Consider the following 24,690-nt stretch of genomic DNA (forward strand, 5'->3'; position numbering starts at 1 on the left):
AATAACAAAGGACAGGCTACAGGAGAGAAATAACAAAGGACAGGCTGCAGGAGAGAAATAACAGAGGACAGGCTACAGGAGAAAAATAACAGAGGACAGGCTGCAGGAGAGAAATAACAGAGGACAGGCTACAGGAGAAAAATAACAGAGGACAGGCTGCAGGAGAGAAATAACAGAGGACAGGCTACAGGAGAAAAATAACAGAGGACAGGCTACAGGAGAGAAATAACAGAGGACAGGCTGCAGGAGAGAACAGAGGACAGGCTGCAGGAGAGAAAAGAGGACAGGCTGCAGGAGAGAAAAGAGGACAGGCTGCAGGAGAGAAAAGAGGACAGGCTGCAGGAGAGAAAGGAGGACAGGCTGCAGGAGAGAAAAGAGGACAGGCTGCAGGAGAGAAAAGAGGACAGGCTGCAGGAGAGAAAAGAGGACAGGCTGCAGGAGAGAAAAGAGGACAGGCTGCAGGAGAGAAAAGAGGACAGGCTGCAGGAGAGAAAAGAGGACAGGCTACAGGAGAGAAAAGAGGACAGGCTGCAGGAGAGAAAAGAGGACAGGCTGCAGGAGAGAACAGAGGACAGGCTGCAGGAGAGAACAGAGGACAGGCTGCAGGAGAGAACAGAGGACAGGCTGCAGGAGAGAACAGAGGACAGGCTGCAGGAGAGAACAGAGGACAGGTTGCAGGAGAGGACAGAGGACAGGCTGCAGGAGAGGACAGAGGACAGGCTGCAGGAGAGGACAGAGGACAGGCTGCAGGAGAGGACAGAGGACAGGCTGCAGGAGACAAAGAGGACAGAGGACAGGCTGCAGGAGAGAAAGAGAACAGAGGACAGGCTGAACTAATTCATTCAATCGAATTGATCAAAACTGGAGAATTCTTTATCTGGTTAAAAATCAACAAGGAGGCTGTCTTGACAGATAAAAACGTCTTCCTCTGTGCCATATACATTCCCCCCTCAGAGTCACCCTACTTCAATAAAGAGAGTTTCTCCATTCTAGAGGGGGAGATTAGTCACTTTCAGGCTCAAGGCAACATACTGGTCTGTGGAGACCTGAATGCTAGAACAGCAGAAGAACAAGACACTATTAACAGTCATGGGGATAAACACCTACCAGGAAGCAACAACCTTTCCCTCCCCACATACTCCCACAGAAACAACTATGACAAAGTGAAAAACAAAAATGGAGTACAGCTCATGAAGCTCTGTCGAACACTGGGTCTGTACATAGTCAATGGTAGGCTGAGGGGGACTCTTTTGGTAGGTACACCTACAGCTCATCCCTTGGCAGCAGCACTGTAGACTACTTCTTCACCGACCTAAACCCAGAGTCTCTCAGAGCCTTCACAGTCAGCCCACTAACACCTCTCTCAGACCACAGTAAAATCACAGTGCATCTGAGAAGAGCGGAACCCAACCATGAAGCATCACGGCCAAATAAATGACATGGAACTAAACAGGCCTATAGATGGAGTGCAAACAGTACAGACATCTACCAAAAAGCAATTAGTAGGCAAAAAATACAATCTCTCCTGGACAACTTTTAAGCCTTAACATTCTCCTACAGCAATGAAGGTGTACATTTGGCCGTTTGGAACATAAACTTTATATTTGACAAATTAGCCTCCTTGGCTAATCTAAAGAAGCATAAGAGCAAACCAAAAATAACAGAAAATGAAAAATGGTTTGATAATGACTGCAAAAATCTAAGAAAGTTATTGAGCAATATAACTCATCAAAAACACAGAACCAGACAACAAAAATATACGCCTTCAATATGGAGAAACACTGAAGCAATACAAACACAACCTAAGAACAAAATAGGAACAGCACTTTAGAAAACAGCTGGATGTAATTGAGGAATCCATAGAATCAAACCACTTCTGGGAGAATTGGAATAAATTAAACAAACCTCATCAGGAGGAATTGGCTATCCAAAATGGGCATATGTGGAGAAATCACTTTGCAAACCTCTACAGCAATATAACAAAGAGCCCAGAACAAAAAGTTATTCAAGAAAAATTACAAATCCTTGAATCAGCAGTCAAAGACTATCAGAATCCTGTGGATACCCCAATAAGAGAAGAAGAATTATTGGAAAAACTATGCACTCTCCAACCCAAAAAGGCCTGTGGTGCTGATGGTATTTTAAATGAAGTGATCAAATATACAGACCACAAATTCAAATTGGCTATACTCAAACTCTCCAACATTATCCTCACTGCAGGTATTTTCCCCGATATTTGGAACCAGGGATTGATCACACCAACCTATAAAATTGGAGGCAAATTTGACCCAAATAATTACAAAGGAATTTGCGTTAACAGCAACTTGTGGAAAATTCTTTGCAGTATTATAAATAGCAGAATACATCATTTCCTTGACTAACACAACGTCCTGAGCAGAAGCCAGATTGGATTTCTAAAAAATTATCGTACAACAGACCACATTTACACCATCCACACTCTAATTGACAAACAAGTAAACCAAAACAAAGGCAAAACCTACTCGTGTTTTGTAGATTTCAAGAAAGCATTTGATTCAATTTGGCACTAAGGTACTTTTTATAAACTAATAGAAAGTGGTATTGGAGGGAAAACATATGATGTTATTAAATCAATGTAGCAAACAGACTTCTTCTCTCAGGGACGGGGAGTGAAACAGGGCTGCCCAATAAGTCCAACACTATTTAACATCTACATTAATTAATTGGCAAAAATATTAGAAGAATCGGAAGCACCTTGTATCACCCTACACAACACTGCTGTACGCAGATGACCTGGTGCTGCTGTCTCCCACTAAAGAAGGGTTACAGCAGCACCTAGATCGTCTTCACAGGTTCTGTCAGACCTGGGCTCTGACCATTAACCTAAAAAAAAACTAATATAATGATATTCCAAAAAAGGTCCCGAAATCAGGATGACAAATATAAATTCTATTTGGATACAGTTCTATTAGAACATACCAAAACCTACAATTATCTAGGACTAAATATCAGCAACACAGGTAGCTTTCACATGGCTGTGAATGAGCTGAGAGACAAAGCAAGAAGAGCATTCTACGCCATTAAAAGGAACATTAAAATTGAAATTCCAATAAGAATCTGGCTCAAAATGTTCCAGTAGGTTATAGAACCAATTGCTCTATATGGCAGTGAAGTATGGGGTCCACTCTCTAATAATGCATTCACCAAATGGGACAAATATCCAACTGAAATAATGCATGCAGAGTTTTGCAAGACTGTATTGCAAGTGCAAAGAAACTCCAAATAACACATGTAGATCAGAATTGGGCCAATACACCCTCCTCATTCGTATAGAAAAAAAGAGCCATCAAATTTTACAACCATCTAAAAACAAGTGACCCCAAAACATTCCATCACACAGCTCTACAATGTCAAGAGACGAAACCAGAGAAGAGTCCCCTCAGCCAGCTGGTTCTGAGGCTCAGTTTACAAACCCAAACCAACCCCATAGAGCCTCAGGACAGCACTCAGAAAATCTGGCCCAATCAAATCATCACAAAACAAGAAGAAAAATATATCACCTATTGGAAAGACACCACAAAAAATCAAAGTAAACTTCAATGCTATTTGGCTCTAAACAGACAGTACTTGGTGGAAGACTATCTGACCACTGTGACTGATAGAAAACTGAGGAAAACACTGACTAGGTACAGACTCAGTGAGCACAGTCTGGCTATAGAGACCGTTCATCACAGACAAACCTGGCTGCCCAGAGAGGACAGGCTGTGCTCACTCTGCTCCAGGGGAGAGGTAGAGACAGAGCTGCATTTCCTATTACACTGTGACAAATACTCAGACCTAAGAAAATATTTATTTCCCCAAATTATAATTCAATACAAAGAATTTTAAACTATTAAAGATGAAAAAAATATCAAATGTTTATTGGGTGAAAAGCCAAAATGTGCAGTTTTTGTCAGCCAAATGTGTCCTCCTGTCACAACATGAGGGACAGCAAGTGAAAAGTGCAATGTAATGTTGATAATATTTCCCATCTTGTTTTGTCTTTCATACCATGTCATGTGTCTTCTCAGTCATGTTGACACTGGTCTCCTACCATTGCTTTAATGTATTGTTGTTCTGATTAACATTGTTGTTGTAGTTGTTGTTAATGGTAATCCCATGTCCACTACTACTATTATTATTATTGCTGTTGGTCCCACCATTTATTTATATATAAATAAATATATAAATATATATATATATATTTTTCTATATGTATACTTTGACAATGTAAGTAATAATGAACTTGCCATGTCAATAAAGTCAATTGAATTGAGAATTGAGAGACAGACCGAGAGAGAGACAGACCGAGAGAGAGAGAGAGACAAAGAGACAGACAGAGACAGACAGAGAGTGTGTCTCAGTTGGTAGAGCATGGCCCTTGCAACACCAGAGTTGTGGGTTTGAAAAAAAATAATATGAAAATGTATGCACTTAGTACTGTAAGTCAGTCTGGATAAGAGTGTCTGCTAAATGACTCAAATGTAATGAACATAATTAGCTGATGTGGAGTGCCACACACAGATCTATAACCTGATACAGCCCTTTATCCGTCAGATACATTCATTTAACCTGAATAATTCATTGAAATTGAACCTATTGACTGAACTATCACAGCAGGGGGGTGCATTACTCTCGCCCCCCCCCCTTTCAATTGCATTGAACTTAAAATGTATGCCGGGAGTCACTTACTTTGTCAGTTTCAATTTGATATCCTCAAAGTCTTGTTGATAATTCATGTATGCCGTGTCAAATTTCCACAGTAGCTTCTGATAGGACAGCGTGCAGTCATCCAGGTTGGCCATGATGGCAGCCCAGCCTTGGTGTTGGAGGTGTTCATCGTGAACCAGGCGTTCGCAGAAAGAGCAAAGTTTCTTGGCAACTTCAAACATTTCCTAGAGAAGCATAATAAAAAAGGTATTCAGAAGTTTGATCACACTAAAAATGCCAAAACAATCCTACACTTGATTAGCCCTTCTCTCAGCACATTTGAAATCTGCAGGCTAAAGCTAAATCTAGACTTGGTTTCCTCTATCGTAATCACTCCTCTTTCACCCCAGCTGCCAAACTAACCTTGATTCAGATGACCATCCTACCCATGCTAGATTACGGAGACATAATTTATAGATCGCAGTTAAGGGTGCTCTCGAGAGGCTAGATGTTCTTTACCATTCAGCCATCAGATTTGCCACCAATGCTCCTTAACCTGTTAGGGCTAGGGGGCAGTATTGACACAACCGGATAAAAAACGTACCCGACTTAATCTGGTTACTACTCCTGCCCAGTAACTAGAATATGCATATAATTATTGGCTTTGGATAGAAAACACCCTAAAGTTTCTAAAACTGTTTGAATGGTGTCTGTGAGTATAACAGAACTCATATGGCAGGCAAAAACCTGAGAAGATTCCTTACAGGAAGTGCCCTCTCTGACAAGTTCTTGTTCTTCTTGGCTCTGTTTATTGAAAACTGAGGATCTTTGTGTAACGTGACACTTCCTACGGCTCCCATAGGCTCTCAGAACCCGGGAAAAAGCTGAATGATATCGAGGCAGCCCCTGGCTGAAAAACATTAGCGCGTTTGGATAGTGGCCGGTCACAGTACTATGAGACTCAGGCTCGTGCACGAGGGGATCCCATGCTTTTTTTTCTCTCTCTCTTTGAACGTAAACACGCTTTCCCGGTCGGAATATTATTGCTTTTTTATGAGAAAAATGGCATAAAAATGGATTTTAAACAGCGGTTGACATGCTTCGAAGTACGGTAATGGAATATTTAGACATTTTTTGACACGAAATGCGTCGTGCGCGTGACCCTTATTTACACTTCGGATAGTGTCTTGAACGCACGAACAAAACGCCGCTACTTGGATATAACTATGGATTATTTTGAACCAAACCAACATTTGTTATTGAAGTAGAAGTCCTGGGAGTGCATTCTGACGAAGAACAGCAAAGGTAATAACATTTTTCTTATAGTAAATCTGACTTTGGTGAGTGCGAAACTTGCTGGGTGTCTAAATAGCTAGCCCTGTGATGCCGGGCTATCTACTCAGATTATTCTAAAATGTGCTTTCACCGAAAAGCTATTTTAAAATCGGACATAGCGAGTGCATAGAGGAGTTCTGTATCTATAATTCTTAAAATAATTGTTATGTTTTTTGTGAACGTTTATCGTGAGTAATTTTGTAAATTCACCGGAAGTTTGCGGGGGGTATGGTAGTTTTGAAACATGCATGTATTGTATAACATAATGTCCTAGGGTTGTCATCTGATGAAGATCAAAGGTTAGTGCTGCATTTAGCTGTGGTTTGGGTTTATGTGACATTATATGCTAGCTTGAAAAATGGGTGTCTGATTATTTCTGGCTGGGTACTCTGCTGACATAATCTAATGTTTTGCTTTCGTTGTAAAGCCTTTTTGAAATCGGACAGTGTGGTTAGATTAACGAGAGTCTTGTCTTTAAAATGGTGTAAAATAGTCATATGTTTGAGAAATTGAAGTAATAGCATTTCCAAGGTATTTGAATAACGCGCCACAGGATTCCACTGGCTGTTCCTTAGGTGGGACGATTTAGTCCCACTGGCCCTAGAGAAGTTTTAAAGGACACATCACTGCACTCTATACTCCTCTGCAAACTGGTAATCTCTGCATACCCGTCGCAAGACCCACTGGTTGATGCTTATTTATAAAACCCTCTTAGGCCTCACTCCCCCCTATCTGAGATACCTACTGCAGCCCTCATCCTCTACATACAACACCCATTCTCCCAGTCACATTCTGTTAAAAGTCCCCTAAGCACACACATCCCTGGGTCGCTCCTCTTTTCAGTTCGCTGCAGCTAGCGACTGGAATGAGCTGCGATCACACACTCAAACTGGACTGTTTTATCTCAATCTCTTCACTCAAAGACTCAAATCATGGACAATCTTACTGACAGTTGTGGCTGCTTTACGTGATGTATTGTTGTATCTACCTTCTTGCCCTTTGTGCTGTTGTCTGTGCCCAATAATGTTTTGTGCTGCTACCATGTGTTGCTACCATGCTGTGTTGTCATGTGTTGCTGCCTTGCTATGTTATTTTAGGTCTCTCTTGTCGTGATGTGTGTTTTGTCATATATATATATACTCAGATATATATATTTTTTTTTATTATTTTTTTTTAATCCCAGCCCCCGTCCCCACAGGAAGCCTTTTGCCAGGTCGTCATTGTAAATAAGAATTTATTCTTAACTGACTGCCTAGTAAAATAAAGGTTGAATAAAAAATAAAGTACCCTTATTTTAATATTGAGTATGGTAAAACAAGGTAGAGCAACATTGATGGCTTATTTTGAGAAAGTAGTAACTAGACCAGAAAGCAACAAAACATTTACCACAGCAAGTTGTGTTCGCGAGGCAACGGTGTGAAAGACTGCTGGCATCATTAGTGACTCCTCCACCTTGAGCTCCATCTCATTCTCAATAGAGAAGGTGGTTTTGGTGATAGTCGGAGCCCGGTCACACAAAATCATCTCTTTGTTGAACAGGAATATGGGGTTGGTGTCCTGGGAAACAAAAACACAATGTGTCAAGACTATTGAACAGAACACATCTGGAATTATGACGTCCTTTTTTTCTCTCTCAGCATCTTGCACAGAAAACTGCCATCAATCAAGTCAAAACCAGCTCCTTTCTGCAACACAAACCAAAAACACACAATCATTCCAAATGATGCAAATTTACCGTGCCAGCACTGTAGCTGCAGACTCGCCTCTCTGCAACCATACACTCCCCTCCATTGACAACCAGGACTTGATGTTGGGTTGCAATCTTGTACTTGACCTGGATGGCATGTTTGAGGTCCAACACTCTGCAAGATGACAGGTTCAGAGAATGTTTTGATTTCCGCACAAATTACATTTTCCATAGAGACTAGTAGAAAATGGATAAGGATAATCTGAAAGATTAAATAAATGGGTCTTACGTTTGGACAGCCAGCTCTGTGTCAAATGTCAGAGTGCTTCCATTGTTGACCTGGAATACATACAACTTCATGTTGAATCCTCCAGCGATCTTCACACTCTTTTATCTTGATCATTTAGTCATTCAAAACCACCCTGTGAAGTTAAAAAAGGTATTTACAATAGTTAGGTATTTACTTTTGGTTGTGATGTTCTATACTGTTTACTATTCATGCTACTAGAAGCTACCTTACATTTTAGACAATTCGTTCAAGTCTCCCAAAGACATTTATTGACACATAAATCACAATCTCTAGCTAATTTTCTTTGAAAGACAGAGGTCCTGTACCGGTAAGAAAACAAATCCCAAAAAGATCATTACAAACTGGGTGGTTCGAGACCTGAATGATTGGCTGACAGTCGTGGTATATGACAAAACATTTACTGGTCTAATTACGTTGGTAACCAGTTTACAATAACAATAAGGCACCTCAGGGGTTTGTGATATATGGCCAATATACCATCGCTAAGGGCTGTGTCCAGGCACTCCGCGTTGCTTGGTGCTTAAGAACAGCCCTTAGTCTGGTATATTGTCCATATACCACACACCCTCGGGGCTTATTGAGAAGATAACTAAAAAGCAGCCACACGTGTGGAGCTTCTAACCTAAACTAATTCAGTAGTTCGTTGAACTCAACTAAATAATGTTTCTTTCAATTTGACAACATCTGGCTAGTTCCAAAATGAATAGACGCTGCTACTTTCCTTGTTGGGCAAACGTTCATTGTCCAGCAAAATTATTATCAGGCGAAATTTACATTTGGGCACACTCACTAAATAGGCAGTCAGGGGGTTTAGCTACAGGCTGAGTCATGGTGGCTACTAGCTAGCAAGCAAAAGGTAACGTCGGCGAACTACATTGTAAACAAGACTGAGGACGCCTGCCTCACATTGAAACTTGTCTAGAAACAACAAGCAATATGGCTAGCTGCCAACTAAATTACAGGTTTGATCAGCCAAACACAACAGACACGTAAAAACATTGGATATACGCCCCGAGCTAGCGAACACGCTGTGTAAGTTAGAAAACTAGCGTGGCACGCACCAGCGGGGATAACTAAATGATTTGTCTACATGTGAAACATGACCGTATGGCTCTCCGCCGATCAAATACGAAGCCTTGACACCGTCGTCCGTGGCTAGCAAGCTTTAACGTTAGCTCGCTATACTTGCGTAATAGACCATTAACGTTTGTAGCTAACGTTAGCCAGTTAGCTTGAAGTCAAGGTTGGACAAAATAAAAGGCAAACAAAAGTACGAACTAAAGACACATTTATATCGACATAGCTATTTGGTTAATGAACTAACTAATACATGTCTTAAATCCCTTTCCTCTGACGTTTCTCAGCAAATTAGCGTTAGCAGACGTTGCCTAACCACTACCTACTGATAGCTAGTTTAGCTAACTAACTAGCGTTATATTTCTGCAAGTTTACAACCATGACAGTGAATGGGTCCTAAAAGTCCCCTCTCCTATTTACATAAATGTTACATGACTGACATGTGTCTAACAATAAGAGAAACTCTTACCTTTTACATGACTGACATGTGTCTAACAATAAGAGAAACTCTTACCTTTTTTGTTTTCTCCCATCTCCTCCTCCGCCTTGGCGAGCTACCGGTAGCACGCTAACTTAGCTGGCTAGTTTGGTTTAGCTTTAACGGCATCGAGTTAGCTACTAGCTAGCTGGATTTAGAAAGCTAGCCGAATATCTAGCTAGCTGTGTGGAATGATTAGCTAGTCTGTCTCAATCTTAGTTTTTACGATCGATTCATATTGCTATGTAACTACACATTTGCATGGTTTGTTATGGGTCTTTTTTTTAAAACCAGGGTTATGTGACAAGACAGGTTTATTTCAAGTAACGTTAGCTAGCAAGCTAACACCCTACTCTGCAGCTGTGTTTTGTTGTTATCGTCGTCGTCACTGCACAGCAAGGTGCATTCTGGGAGAAGAAAAAGTAATGGCTGTGTTTTTCTGCAACATGTGAAGGGGTGTGGTAGAGAGGGGCTCCACTACACATAAACTGGGGACCTTTAATTAATTATCTACCCCACCAACTTGACAATCCAATGACAAACACATATGGCATTGTATGTAGAGATTGATAACTCTCCACCTCCAATACATATTTTACATTTTATGTAATTTTAGAAAACGCTCTTATCCAGAGGGACTTACAGGAGCAATTTAGGTTACGTGCCTTGCTCAAGGGCACATCAACATATTCTTTTCCCCCTATTCGCCTCAGGGATTCAAAACAGCGACCTTTTGGTTACTGGCCCAACACTCTTTACCGCTAGGCTACCTGCCTGCCTACACATTATACTTGAAAGCAGACATCCATGCAGCATTAGCATGCATAAAAAAATACAGAATTTCAATATAATCATCTTGAAATATGGCAGGCATGTCACTGGATTCGGGTTCACAGTCTTTCCTGGAGAACCTGTCTAAATGACTATCGACCCATAGCACTCTGACGGACTTCCTGACGGGCCGCCTCCAGGTGATGAGGGTAGGCAACAAAACATCTGCCATGCTGACCCGCAACACGGGGGCAACTCGGGTGTGTGCTTAGTCCCCTCCTGTACTCCCTGTTTACCCAAGACTGTGTGTCCGCGCACAACTCCAACACCATTAAGTTTGCTGACAACACGATGGTGGTAGGGTTGATCACCGACAACGATGAGACAGCTTATAGGGAGGAGGTCAGTGACATGGCAATGTGGTGCCAGGACAACAACCTCTCCCTCAACGTCAGCAAAACAAAGGAGCAGATCGTGGACTACAGGAAACGGAGGGGTGAGCACGCCCCCATCCACATCGATGGGGCTGTAGTGGAGTGGGTTGAGAGCTTCAAGGTCTTTGGTGTCCACATCATTAAGGAATTAACATGGTCCACACACACCAACACAGTTGTGAAGAAGGCACGACAACGTCTCTTCCCCCTCAGGAGGCAGAAAATATTTGGTATGGGCCCTCAGATCCTGAAAAAGTTCTACAGCTTCACCATTGAGAGCATCTTGACTGGCTGCATCACCACTTGATATGGCAACTGACCGCAAGTGTGTATAGCCTAGTACATCACTGGGGCCAAGCAAGCTCCCTGCCACCCAGGACCTCTACACCAGGATGTGTCAGAGGCTCTAAAAATTGTCAAAGACTCCAGTCACCCAAGTCATAGACTGTTCTTTCTGCTACCGCATAGCAAGCGTTACCGAGGTACCAAGTCTGGAACCAGCAGGACACTGAACAGCATCTACATCCAAGCCATAAGACTGCTAAATAGTTAACCAAATAGCTACCCGGACTACATGCATTGATCCTTTTTGCACTAAATCTTTTAAATCATCACATACACTGCTGCTGTTTATTATATGTCCTGCTGCCTAGTCACTTTACCCCAACCTATATGTACTGTACGTATCTAACTCTATTACCTTGCACCCCTGCACATCAACTCGGGACTGGTACACCGTGTATATAGCTAAGTTATCGTTACTCATTATGTATTTATTCCTTGTGTTATATACAGTTTAAGTTGGAAGTTTACATACACCTTAGCCAAATACATTTAAACTCAGTTTTTCAAAATTCCTGACATTTAATCCTAGTAAAAATTCCCTGTCTTAGGTCAGGTAGGATGACCACGTTATTTTAAGAATGTGAAATGTCAGAATAATAGTAGAGAGAATGATTTATTTCAGATTTTATTTCTTTCATCACATTCCCAGTGGGTCAGAAGTTTACATACACTCAATTAGTATTTGGTAGCATTGCCTTTAAATTGTTTAACTTGGGTCAAACGTTTCAGGTAGCCTTCCAAAAGCTTCCCACAATAAGTTGGGTGAATTTTGGCCCATTCCTCTTGACAGAGCTGGTGTAACCGAGTCAGGTTTGTAGGCCTCCTTGCTCGCACACGCTTTTTCAGTTCTGTCCACAAATGTTCTATAGGATTGAGGTCAGGGCTTTGTGATGGCCACTCCAATGCCTTGACTTTGTTGTCCTTAAGCCATTTTGCCACAACTTTGGAAGTATGCTTGGTGTCATTGTCCATTTGGAAGACCAATTTGCGACCAGGCTTTAACTTCCTGATTGATGTCTTGAGATGTTGCTTCAATATATCCACATAATTTTCCTTCCTTATGATTCCATCTATTTTGTGAAGTGCACCAGTCCCTCCTGCAGCAAGGCACCCGACAACATGATGCTGCCACCCCCGTGCTTCACGGTTGAGATGGTGTTCTTCGGCTTGCAAGCCTCCCCCTTTTTCCTCCAAACATAACGATGGTCATTAAGGCCAAACAGTTCTATTTTTGTTTCATCAGACCAGAGGACATTTCTCCAAAAAGTACGATCTTTGTCCCCATGTGCAGTTGCAAACTGTAGTCTGGCTTTTTTATGGCGGTTTTGGAGCAGTGGCTTCTTCCTTGCTGAGCGGCCTTTCAGGTTATGTCGATATAGGACTCGTTTTACTGTGGATATAGATACTTTTGTACCTGTTTCCTCCAGCATCTTCACAAGGTCCTTTGCTGTTGTTCTGGGATTGATTTGCACTTTTCGCACCAAAGTACATTCATCTCTAGGAGACAGAACGCATATCCTTTCTGAGCGGTATGATGGCTGCGTGGTCCTATGGTGTTTAGACTTGCGTACGATTGTTTGTACAGATGAACGTGGTACCTTCAAGCGTTTGGAAATTTCTCCCAAGGATGAACCAGACTTTTGGAGGTCTACAATTTTTTTCTGAGGTTTTGGCTGATTTCTTTTGATTTTCCCATGTTGTCAAGCAAAGAGGCAGTGCGTTTGAAGGTAGGCCTTGAAATACATCCACAGGTACACCTCCAATTGACTCAAATGATGTCAATTACCCTATAAGAAGCTTCTAAAACCATGACATCATTTTCTGGAATTTTCCATGTTGTTTAAAGGCACAGTCTACTTAGTGTCTGCAAACTTCTGACCCACTGGAATTGTGATACAGTGAATTATAAGTGAAATAATCTGTCTGTACAATTGCACAAAGAAGATGTCCTAACCGACTTGCCAAAACAATAGTTTGTTAACAAGAAATTTGTGGAGTGGTTGAAAATCAAGTTTTAATGACTCCAACCAAAGTGTATGTAAACTTCCGACTTCAACTGTAAATATATATATTTTTTTAATCTGTTTTTTCTCTGCATTGTTGGGAAGGGCCCGCAAGTAAGCATTTCACTGTTAGTCGACACTTGTTTACGAAGCATGTGACAAATCAAATTTGATTTGATGATTTTGATTTGAGTATAATTGCAATCAACCCTTCAAGTAATAAAGTATTTGCTATCAGAATCAACTTAATTCACCATGAAGTTGCCTACACATGTACCAGGAATACGACCTGGTGAAATGGTGCTGACCACAACAAGCAGAATATACAGACCGAATATATAAGAAAATCAGTTACAGTGAGGGAAAAAAGTATTTGATCCCCTGTTGATTTTGTACGTTTGCCCACTGACAAAGAAATGATCAGTCTATAATTTTAATGGTAGGTTTATTTGAACAGTGAGAGACAGAATAACAACAAAAAAATCCAGAAAAACGCATGTCAAAAATTTTATAAATTGATTTGCATTTTAATGAGGGAAATAAGTATTTGACCCCTCTGCAAAACATGACTTAGTACTTGGTGGCAAAACCCTTGTTGGCAATCACAGAGGTCAGACGTTTCTTGTAGTTGGCCACCAGGTTTGCACACATCTCAGGAGGGATTTTGTCTCACTCCTCTTTGCAGATCTTCTCCAAGTCATTAAGGTTTCGAGGCTGACATTTGCCAACTCGAACCTTCAGCTCCCTCCACAGATTTTCTATGGGATTAAGGTCTGGAGACTGGCTAGGCCACTCCAGGCCCTTAATGTGCTTCTTCTTGAGCCACTCCTTTGTTGCCTTGGCCGTGTGTTTTGGGTCATTGTCATGCTGGAATACCCATCCACGACCCATTTTCAATGCCCTGGCTGAGGTTCTCACCCAAGATTTGACGGTACATGGCCCCGTCCATCGTCTCTTTGATGCGGTGAAGTTGTCCTGTCCCCTTAGCAGAAAAACACCCCCAAAGCATAATGTTTCCACCTCCATGTTTGACGGTGGGGATGGTGTTCTTGGGGTCATAGGCAGCATTCCTCCTCCTCCAAACACGTCGATTTGAGTTGATGCCAAAGAGCTCCATTTTGGTCTCATCTGACCACAACACTTTCACCCAGTTGTCCTCTGAATCATTCAGATGTTCATTGGCAAACTTTAGACGGGCATGTATATGTGCTTTCTTGAGCAAGGGGACCTTGCGGGCGCATTAGGATTTCAGTCCTTCACAGCATAGTGTGTTACCAATTGTTTTCTTGGTGACTATGGTCCCAGCTGCCTTGAGATCATTGACAAGATCCTCCCGTGTAGTTCTGGGCTGATTCCTCACCGTTCTCATGATCATTGCAACTCCACGAGGTGAGATCTTGCATGAAGCCCCAGGCCGAGGGAGATTGACAGTTCTTTTGTGTTTCTTCTATTTGCGAATAATCGCACCAACTGTTGTCACCTTCTCACCAAGCTGCTTGGCGATGGTCTTGTAGCCCATTCCAGCCTTGTGTAGGTCTACAATCTTGTCCCTGACATCCTTGGAGAGCTCTTTGGTCTTGGCCATGGTGGAGAGTTTGGAATCTGATTGATTGATTGCTTCTGTGGACAGGTGTCTTTTATACAGGTAACAAGCTGAGATTAGGAGAACTCCCTTTAAGAGTGTGCTCCTAATCTCAGCTCGTTACCTGTATAAAAGACACCTGGGAGACAGAAATCTTTCTGATTGAGAGGGGGTCAAATACTTATTTCCCTCATTAAAATGCAAATCAATTTCAATATTTTTTTTAAATGCGTTTTTCTGGATATTCTTGTTGTTATTCTGTCTCTCACTGTTCAAATAAACCTACCATTACAATTATAGACTGATAATTTCTTTGTCAGTGGGCAAACGTACAAAATCAGCAGGGGATCAAATACTTTTTTCCCTCACTGTACACATAATCCACATACAGTATATACACTATAGATACAGCAAAACAGAACAATTACACACCAAGGAAACACATTTCCCCTACCATACTCCTAGTCCTACTTTTGGTCATCTGAATATTCAATTCAGGACGGTTTATATACAATTCAAAATGACAACAAATAACTAGAGGGGCTTCTACAAGGCTTATATCGGGAAAGTAGTAGTCATATTAGCATTTATTTGTAGTTCGCAGTCATAGACTGAGTTGTAGATCAATGTACAATCATACATTTCAATCAACAAGACAACAAGGCTATACTAATTACAGTTTTTCCCAGTTAACACACATTTGCTGAAACTACATCTCAGGTACTCAAAACTCTAAACACAAAACAGTTAGCTAATTTCCCCAAACCCCACAGACATCTTGCAGAATTAAACACAGCAATCAAAATCATGTACTCTATGCTCAAAATGAAACACACACACATCAAATTAATCTAATTTAGTGACTACCGACATCACACTAATGTGACATATTCATAACACTATTCTCAGAACCTATTTCATTGTAAAGACTATGATTTTGTTGTTACACTGTACATTGTTTGTGTATAATCAAACAAGAAAGGAACACAAATGTATTTTTTTTATATTGCAACATGACTCGGTACATAGTTAAACAGCATACTGTAAGCACAAATATAGTAAAAATGCAAACATACAGTACATATATTTTTTGCATATGCAAAGGAAGATAAATAGTCTTATTTGTACTACTGTACTGTATGTTAGATCAATTGTACAGAATAGATAAAGAAACTGTCAAAATACAGTAAAATTAAAATCATAAGTCAAGAAAGAAATACTCCATTGCGAATAAAAAAAAGCATGCATGTCTGTTGTATTGGTCTGGCCACAGCTTTTCATCAACATCACAGGCGATATTCTCCTTGGCCAGACAGCAGGGGAAATATCTTCTGGCATGACGCATCCACCCCTGACAGGACTCTGCTAGAATGTCACCACATGCCTCCTCCATTGCCTGGAGAAGGGCCATACGTTCATTGAGTTTACGATCCTATACTTTCCACCGCCATGCTGAAAACAACTCCTCAGTGGGGTTGAGAAATGGTAAATATGGTGGGTGATAGAGAATTGTCAACCTGGGATGGTCATGGAACCAGTTGAGGACCTCAGCAGCCCATTGGAAAGTCACGTTGTCCCAAATTAGAACATACATTTGCTGCTAAGGTTCACCTGGCCCTCTCAGCTCTGGCTGAAAAATATTGTCATGTAAGGTGTTCAGGAAATTAAGGAGATGGGCAGTGTTGTATGGTCCAAGAGAGGACCCCATTGTGGCTCATAGCTGCTCATGTGGTGATATTTCCCCCGCACTGGCCAGGTACCTCAATGATGGCGCGTTGACCAATTATGTTCCTACCGCTACTCCTCATTTTCGCTAAATTGAATCCAGCCTCATTTATGAATATGAGTTGCTGGGGGATGGGACTTGCATCCAACTTCATGATTCTCTGAAATGACAGTAATTGCTGTTTAGTAAAGTTCACTGGCAACATCAATCTCTAATGTTTCAAGAGTGTAATACTAGTACATTACTTACTTGCACATATTCGTACCGTTTATCCTTCACTCTTTGGGAATTCCTTTGAAATGGGACTGTAGATTTGCTTCATCCGGAAATAGTGTTTCTTTAGGTTGATAAACTCACTCTGATGTTATGGAAGATGGCAGGATTTTCAATAATCTGTTGTTTGATTTCCTGCAGTTTTATGGCAGCATTTTCAACTACCATTTGTACAATGGCAGTCTCCTGTTTGTCTGTAAATAGACACGTTCTACCACCACTTGGTGGTAGTCTTTCAGTTCAATAAAACCAAAATAGCTTACAGTACAGTAAACACTACAGTTATACAGTATACAAGATAAACATGTGACAAAGTAGTATAGCTCCCAATTTCATACATAACAGTAATACATTAAACATTTACTTTGTTTCCCCTTACAGTATGTATTGGAATCTACAGTCTTTACTGTGCTTTATGTTGTACTACTGTCAAGTAGTAAAAGTAGTAGATCGGTACAGTATGTACTGCAGACATCGGACCTATTCTCATTTTGGAACGTCCGGATGATGAATGCTACGGTGAAGAAGCTCAGATTGGGCTGCACTCTCTGCCCAGCCTCTCTCAAGGTCAAACCATGGTTGACCACATGGTCCACCACCATCGCCCTTGTTCTTGGTCTTGATCAGTTGGTAATTGAGCTTAGCTTGTTGAACAGTGTTGCTTTTCATTTGCACACAAGAGATTTTAGTTGTGAAGGTTATGCCAAATGTTTGTTATACAATTTCAATCTGAGTGTAAAGCAAAACATGCCAGTCGTATTGCAGATTCGGTGTATGGTTCTGCTAAATGAGTTACAGGTCTGGGTCATTGTGCCTCATGGGCCAGCTGTAGTGTGTAAACAATTGGGGAAAACTAATGTAGTCAGTTCTGTGGTGCAGACAGCTGTGGATTGATGGTGATGTCAGAGACTCTGTTGCTCTGATGACCCAAGAGACAAAAAGCACAGGTGTTGCTACTGTTGGCAAACTGGGAGAGAATATTTGAATGTATTACATTTGCCTTCCAGCCATTTGAGGTCATTATAAAGTGGCTTCAAATCAAATTAGATTGATATCATTGATAGCAATGGGAATTTGATTTGGTTTGAAACACTGTGCACAAGGTATGGGAACATATGTACATATCATAATTACAATCAGTTACTGGCAGAAATTCCAACAGAATAGAAGAAAAAGTTAAGGGAAAGAAAGGAGAAACTGTTTGTTTGTAGACCTCACATTAAATCTCACAGATGGTTAACTAGAGATAAAATAAATATGTACCATTTTCATTTGGAAAACAACCAATTGGTTGCCATCCCACTCAAAATCCACTTTTACTAGGAAGAGCAGTTTAATACTCCCATCCCTTGGAATCAAGTTTTTGGTTTGATTTATAAAGCAATATAAGACTCCACAATCCTAATGTTTCAGTTGAAGATATTGTACACATTTCTGGCTACTAAAAATATGTTACAGCTACAGGGCATCAAAGAATCCCCTTTGTGACATTTTTGTTGTGTGGAAGTGGAGGATTTGTTAAATATACAACATTAACAATATCTACACTGTATTTCTGATCAATTTGATATTCTTTTAATGGACAAAAAATGTGCTTTTCATTAAAAAACAAGGACATTTCTAAGTGACCCCAAACTTTTGAACGGTAGTGTACATAAAGGCAGGGTAAAGTGACTAGGCATCAGGATAGATAATAAAAAGAGTAAAGTAAAGATCAGACTAGTAGCAGTATATATTTTCAAGGAGCGGGACACTAATCCGGACACTTATAATAAATCCCGCTATGCCCTCAGACAAACCATAAAACAGGCAAAGCGTCAATACAGGACTAAGATTGAATCCTACTACACCGGCTCTGACGCACGTTGAATGTGACAGGTCTCGCAAACTATTACGGACTACAAAGGGAAACCCAGCCGCGAGCTGCCCAGTGACGAGAGCCTACCAGATGAGCTAATTGCATTTTATGCTCACTTGGAGGCAAGCAACACTGAAGCATGCATGAGAACACCAGCTGTTCCGGACAACTGTGTGATCACACTCTCCGTAGCTGATGTGAGCAAGTCCTTTAAACAGGTCAACATTCACAAGGCCGCGGGGCCAGACGGATTACCAGGACATGTACTCAGAGAATGCGCGGACCAACTAGAAAGTGTCTTCACTGATATTTTCAACCTCTCCCTGACCGAGTCTGTAATACCTACATGTTTCAAGCAGACCACCATAGTCCCTGTGCCCAAGAAAGCGAAGGTAACCTGCCTACATTAAATGACTACCTCCCCATAGCACTCACGTAGGTGTATATAGCCTCGTTAATGTTATTTTATTGTGTTACTTTTTATAAAAAAAATGTACCTTCGTTAATTTAGTAAATACTTTCCTTAACTCGATTTCTTGAACTGCATTGTTGGTTAAGGGCTTGTAAGTAAGCATTTCACGGTAAGGTCTACACTTGTATTCGGCGCATGTGACAAAGTTTGATTTGATTTTATCTCCCATTCCTCTCAAACATTTTAGAAAAAGCTGTTGCTCAGCAACTCACTGCCTTCCTGAAGACAAGTAATGTATACGAAATGCTCCAGTATAGTTTTAGAGCCAATCATAGTACTGAGACCTCATTCATGAAGGTGGTAAATTACCTTTTAATGGCGTCAGACCAAGGCTCTGCATTTGTCCTTATGCTCCAAGACCTTAGTGACGCTTTTGACACCATCGAGCACCACATTCTTTTGGAGCGATTGGAAACCTTAATTGGTGTTCATGCACAAATTCTTGCCTGCTTTAGATCTCATCTGTCGGAAAGACATCAGTTCGTCTCTGTGGATGGTTTGTCCTCTGACTAATCAATGGTAAGTTTCAATGTTTCTCAAGCTTCCATTATTGGTGATGTCATTCTGAAACACTATGTCAACTTTCACTGATATGCAGACAACACACAGCTGTACATTTCGATGAAACATGGTGAAGCCCCAAAATTGCCTAAGCTGGAACCCTGGAAGTGGATGGCGGCAAATGTTTTACTTTTAAACTCGGACAAAACAGAGATGCTAGTTCTAGGTCCCAAGAACAAAGAGATCTGCTGTCCGACCTGACAATGAATCTTGATGGTTGTACAGTCGGGACCTCTGCGTTACTTTAGACCCTGATCTCTCTTTTAACAAACATATAAAAAATATTTCAATAGCAGCTTTTTTTCTATCTTCGTAACATTGCAAAAATCTGAAATGTTTTATCCTAAAATTATGCTGAAAAGCTAATCCATGCTTTTGTCACTTCAAGATTAGACTACTGCAATGCGCTACTCTTCAGCTACCCGGATAAAGCACTAAATAATCTTCAGCTAGTGCTAAATTCGGCTGCTAGATTCTTGACTAGAACCCCAACATTTTAGCATATTACTCCAGTGCAAGCCTCTGGCTTCCTGTTAAGGCTAAGGTTGATTTCAAGGTTTTACTGCTAACCTAAAATGCATTACATGGACTTGTTCCTATCTATCACACCGATTTGGTCCATACATACTGAACATACCTACACGTACTCTATGGTCACAAGATGCAACTATCCTTATTGTTCCTAGAATTTCTAAGCAAACAGCTGGTGGCAGGGCTTTCTCCTACAGAATCCAATTTTTATGGAATGGTCTGCCGATCCATGTAAGAGATGCACTGTCTCAACTTTTAAGTCTTCAGTAAGTCCTATGATTTAGTGTAGTCTGGCCCAGGGGTGTGAAGATGAATGGTAAGGCACTGGAGTGACGAACCACCCTTGCAGTCTCTGCCTGCCAGGCTCCCCTCTCTCCACTGGGATTCTCTGTCTTACCCTATTACTTTTTAACTTTTTTCGCTATACTCGGCTTGAGTAGGTTGAGTGTGCCCCCTTTGGCTTGAGTGGTGGGGGAGATCTTCGTGGGCTATACTCTGCCTTGTCTCAGAGAAGTAAGTTAGTGGTCTGTTGATATCCCTTTGGTGGTGTGGGGGCTTTGCTTTGGCAAAGTGGGTGGGGTTATATCCTGCCTGGTTGGCCCTCTCTGGGGGATAACTTTGGACAGGGCCAGTGTCCCCAACCCCCGTCTCAGTCTCCAGTATGTATTCTGCAATAGTCTATGTGCCATGGGGCTAGGGTCAGTCTGGCCTATCTGGTGTAATTCTCCAGTCTTGCCTCAGGACTACCTGGCCTGACAACTCCTAGTTGTCCCGTCCCCAGTCCACCTGGTCGTACTGCTGATCCAGTTTGTGCTGTTCTGCCTGTGGCTATGGAACCCCAAACTGTTCACCGGTCGTGCTACCTTGTCCCAGACCTGCTGTTTCAACCCTCTCAGTCGACCTGGTGTCTCGACCTCTGAATGCTCGGCTATGAAAATCCAAGTGACATTTAATCCTGAGGTGCTGCACCCTCTATAACTATCATGATTATTATTTGACCCTGCATCTATGAAGATTTGAACATCTTGAAGAACGATCTGGGTTTCTTCTTAGGTTCCTGCCTTTCTAGGGAGTTTTTCATAGCCACCGTGCTTCTACATCTACATTGCTTGCTCTGTGGGGTTTTAGGCTGGGTTTCTGTATAAACACTGTGACAACTGCTGATGATTGATTGAATGATTTTGTGGATTAACTTGCATCTGGTTTGAATCTCTTTATATAGTATTTGGAGTTGTACTGTAGTAATTCAATATAATGACACATATTCAATTGCTTAAATATGAAAGGATGGGAACCTTTGTTTTTTTCACTGTTTCTGACGAGACTAATTAGCGTGGAACAGCTAAGTATAAAAGCATGCCCCTTACAGCCTCTTTTACACCTCAATGCTTATGCTGTGTTCATAACCAAGAAGAAAGGTGGTAATTACCAGTTGTGAAGTCGTAAATACCAATTGGATGCATTCTTGTGCTTTGAACTCGTTGAGAAACACAGATTGGCTAATGGCAACAAGCTCCGTCAACCATGAACTAAAAGTACAGCTATCACACTTGTAAACAAATGATGTGCATAAAAATATTAATACATTTTTATAAATTATGTTTTGTTACATTTAACTGCCGAAATGCTCTTATCGAGGTCGTTTCTGTAGTAGCTGACGTCTGAAGTCAGCATGTGGGAGAAGTCAGCGCTCAGGGATGATAGCCGAGTTTCCAAGTGAATTTTTCCAGTTCTTATGTGGTATATACCACCTTCCCACTTGGTTATGAACGCAGCATTACAGCAGTTCTGATGAGAGCTTTTGTACCTGAAGGTGTGTCCAGACTGGGTGGTGTCTTTTTGACAATTTTTAGGGCCATGCAGTTTTTTTGAATAAATGTTTGGGGTGTGGTCGAATTTGTTTAGTGTTTCTTAATTTAAGTTATACAATAATTCAAGATGTTCTTTTGAAAGTTATGCCACTGCAATAATGTATTTTTTGTTGCAGTTTATTCAAGGCCTAAGGAACCTGTCTGTCACGTCCTGACCATAGAAAGCTTTTATTTTCGATGGTAGAGTAGGTCAGGGCATGACTGGGGGGTTAGTCTAGTTTATTATTTCTATGTGGGGTTCTAGGTTTGTTTTTCTATGTTGGTGATTGTGTATGATTCCAATTAGAGGCAGCTGGTAATCGTTGTCTCTAATTGGGGATCATACTTAAGTAGCATGTTTTCCACCTGTGGGTTATGGGATATTGTATTTTGAGTAAGTGTGTGTTTATGTTTAGTTGTCTGTTAGCACTGCATTGTCGTCACTGTTAGGTTATTCTTTATTTGTTTTGTATTTGCTTAAGTTTCACTTTATTAATAAAAATTGTGGAACTCTATGTATGCTGCGCCTTGGTCTGATTATTACAAAAACGTGACACTGTCCTCCAGTAACCTAAGGGGATTGTTTTTAATTTTGTATACCTATTTTAATTAATTCCAATTCAATATCTGAGATTTTGTTTGGTTTATTTGTGTACTGGGTCAGTCGACACAAAACATGCATTTAATATCTTCTGGTCTTTGGAGATCGACCTGCAACTGGACACAGACATTTAGTGGATATACTTTTTACCGAATTGAGAACAAAGTAATACCAAGAACAGTTTAGGTGTGAAATTCCTTGCGAGGCTTTCCATTAGCCAACCTGCAACGGGTATGGAGCATCACATATCCTGTTAATTTTATAGCTAGTGAGTTGTCTAACAAGTCAGACTTTTCTTGGTATACAGTCTGAAACAAAGCACTGCAAAATCGTGGACATTTCCCTTACTTTTTTAAATTTTATTTTTATTTCACCTTTATTTAACCAGGTAGGCAAGTTGAGAACAAGTTGTCATTTACAATTGCGACCTGGCCAAGATAAAGCAAAGCAGTTCGACACATACAACACAGAGTTACACATGGAGTAAAACAAACACAGTCAATAATACAGTAGAAAAAATAAGTCTATATACAATGTGAGCAAAGGAGGTGAGATAAGGGAGGTAAAGACAAAGAAGGCCATGGTGGCAAAGTAAATACAATATAGCAAGTAAAACACTGGAATGGTAGATTTGTAGTGGCAGAAAGTGCAAAGTAGAAATAGAAATAATGGGTTGCAAAGGAGCAAAATAAATAAATAAATACAGTAGGGGAAGAGGTAGTTGTTTGGGCTAAATTATAGATGGGCTATGTACAGGTGCAGTGATCTGTGAGCTGCTCTGACAGCTGGTGCTTAAAGCTAGTGAGGGAGATAAGTGTTTCCAGTTTCAGAGATTTTTGTAGTTCGTTCCAGTCATTGGCAGCAGAGAACTGGAAGGAGAGACGGCAAAAGGAGGAATTGGCTTTGGGGGTGACCAGAGAGATATACCTGCTGGAGCACGTGCTACAGGTGGGTGCTGCTATGGTGACCAGTGAGCTGAGATAAGGGGGGAATTTACCTAGCAGGGTATTGTAGATGACCTGGAGCCAGTGGGTTTGGCGACGAGTATGAAGCGAGGGCCAGCCAACGAGAGCGTACAGGTCGCAGTGGTGGGTAGTATATGGGGCTTTGGTGACAAAACGGATGGCACTGTGATAGACTGCATCCAGTTTATTGAGTAGGGTATTGGAGGCTATTTTGTAAATGACATCGCCGAAGTCGAGGATCGGTAGGATGGTCAGTTTTACAAGGCTATGTTTGGCAGCATGAGTGAAGGATGCTTTGTTGCGAAATAGGAAGCCAATTCTAGATTTAACTTTGGATTGGAGATGTTTGATGTGAGTCTGGAAGGAGAGCTTACTGTCTAACCAGACACCTAGGTATTTGTAGTTGTCCACATATTCTAAGTAAGAACCGTCCAGAGTAGTGATGCTGGACGGGCGGGCAGGTGCGGGCAGCGATCGGTTGAAGAGCATGCATTTAGTTTTACTTGTATTTAAGAGCAGTTGGAGGCCACGGAAGGAGAGTTGTATGGCATTGAAGCTTGTCTGGAGGGTTGTTAACACAGTGTCCAAAGAAGGGCCAGAAGTATACAGAATGGTGTCGTCTGCGTAGAGGTGGATCAGAGACTCACCAGTAGCAAGAGCGACATCATTGATGTATACAGAGAAAAGAGTTGGCCCAAGAATTGAACCCTGTGGCACCCCCATAGAAACTACCAGAGGCCCGGACAACAGGCCATCCGATTAGACACATTGAACTCTATCAGAGAAGTAGTTGATGAACCAGGCGAGGCAATCATTTGAGAAACCAAGGCAATTGAGTCTGCCGATGAGGATGTGGTGATTGACAGAGTCGAAAGCCTTGGCCAGGTCAATGAATACGGCAGCACAGTATTGTTTCTTATCGATGGCGGTTACAATATAGTTTAGGACTTTGAGCGTGGCTGAGGTGCACCCATGACCAGCTCTGAAACCAGATTGCATAGCGGAGAAGGTGCGGTGGGATTAAAAATGGTCGGTAATCTGTTTGTTGACTTGGCTTTCGAAGACCTTAGAAAAGGCAGGGTAGGATAGATATAGGTCTGTTGCAGTTTGGGTCAAGAGTGTCCCCTCCTTTGAAGAGGGGGATGACAGCAGCTGCTTTCTAA

General features: G+C 41.3%; 1 protein-coding gene across 4 annotated transcripts in view; it reads right to left on the bottom strand.

Moving 5' to 3' along the window:
• LOC106569121 (RB1-inducible coiled-coil protein 1) overlaps positions 1-9,956 on the bottom strand; it is a 30,736-nt gene extending 20,780 nt beyond the window's left edge. For all 4 annotated transcript variants that reach the window (XM_045694201.1, XM_014140107.2, XM_045694200.1 and 1 more), the window contains exons 1-5: positions 9,592-9,956; positions 7,980-8,112; positions 7,739-7,865; positions 7,390-7,560; positions 4,711-4,913 (exon numbers count right to left, since the gene is read on the bottom strand). In XM_045694201.1, coding sequence (XP_045550157.1) covers positions 4,711-4,913; positions 7,390-7,560; positions 7,739-7,865; positions 7,980-8,050 — 572 coding nt within the window. In that variant the 5' untranslated portion in view covers positions 8,051-8,112; positions 9,592-9,956. The remainder of the gene's footprint in view (positions 1-4,710; positions 4,914-7,389; positions 7,561-7,738; positions 7,866-7,979; positions 8,113-9,591) is intronic.
• Positions 9,957-24,690: the final 14,734 nt, after the last annotated feature.

The sequence above is a fragment of the Salmo salar genome, chromosome ssa14, assembly GCF_905237065.1.
Source record: "Salmo salar chromosome ssa14, Ssal_v3.1, whole genome shotgun sequence".
NCBI classification, from domain to species: Eukaryota; Metazoa; Chordata; class Actinopteri; order Salmoniformes; family Salmonidae; genus Salmo; species Salmo salar.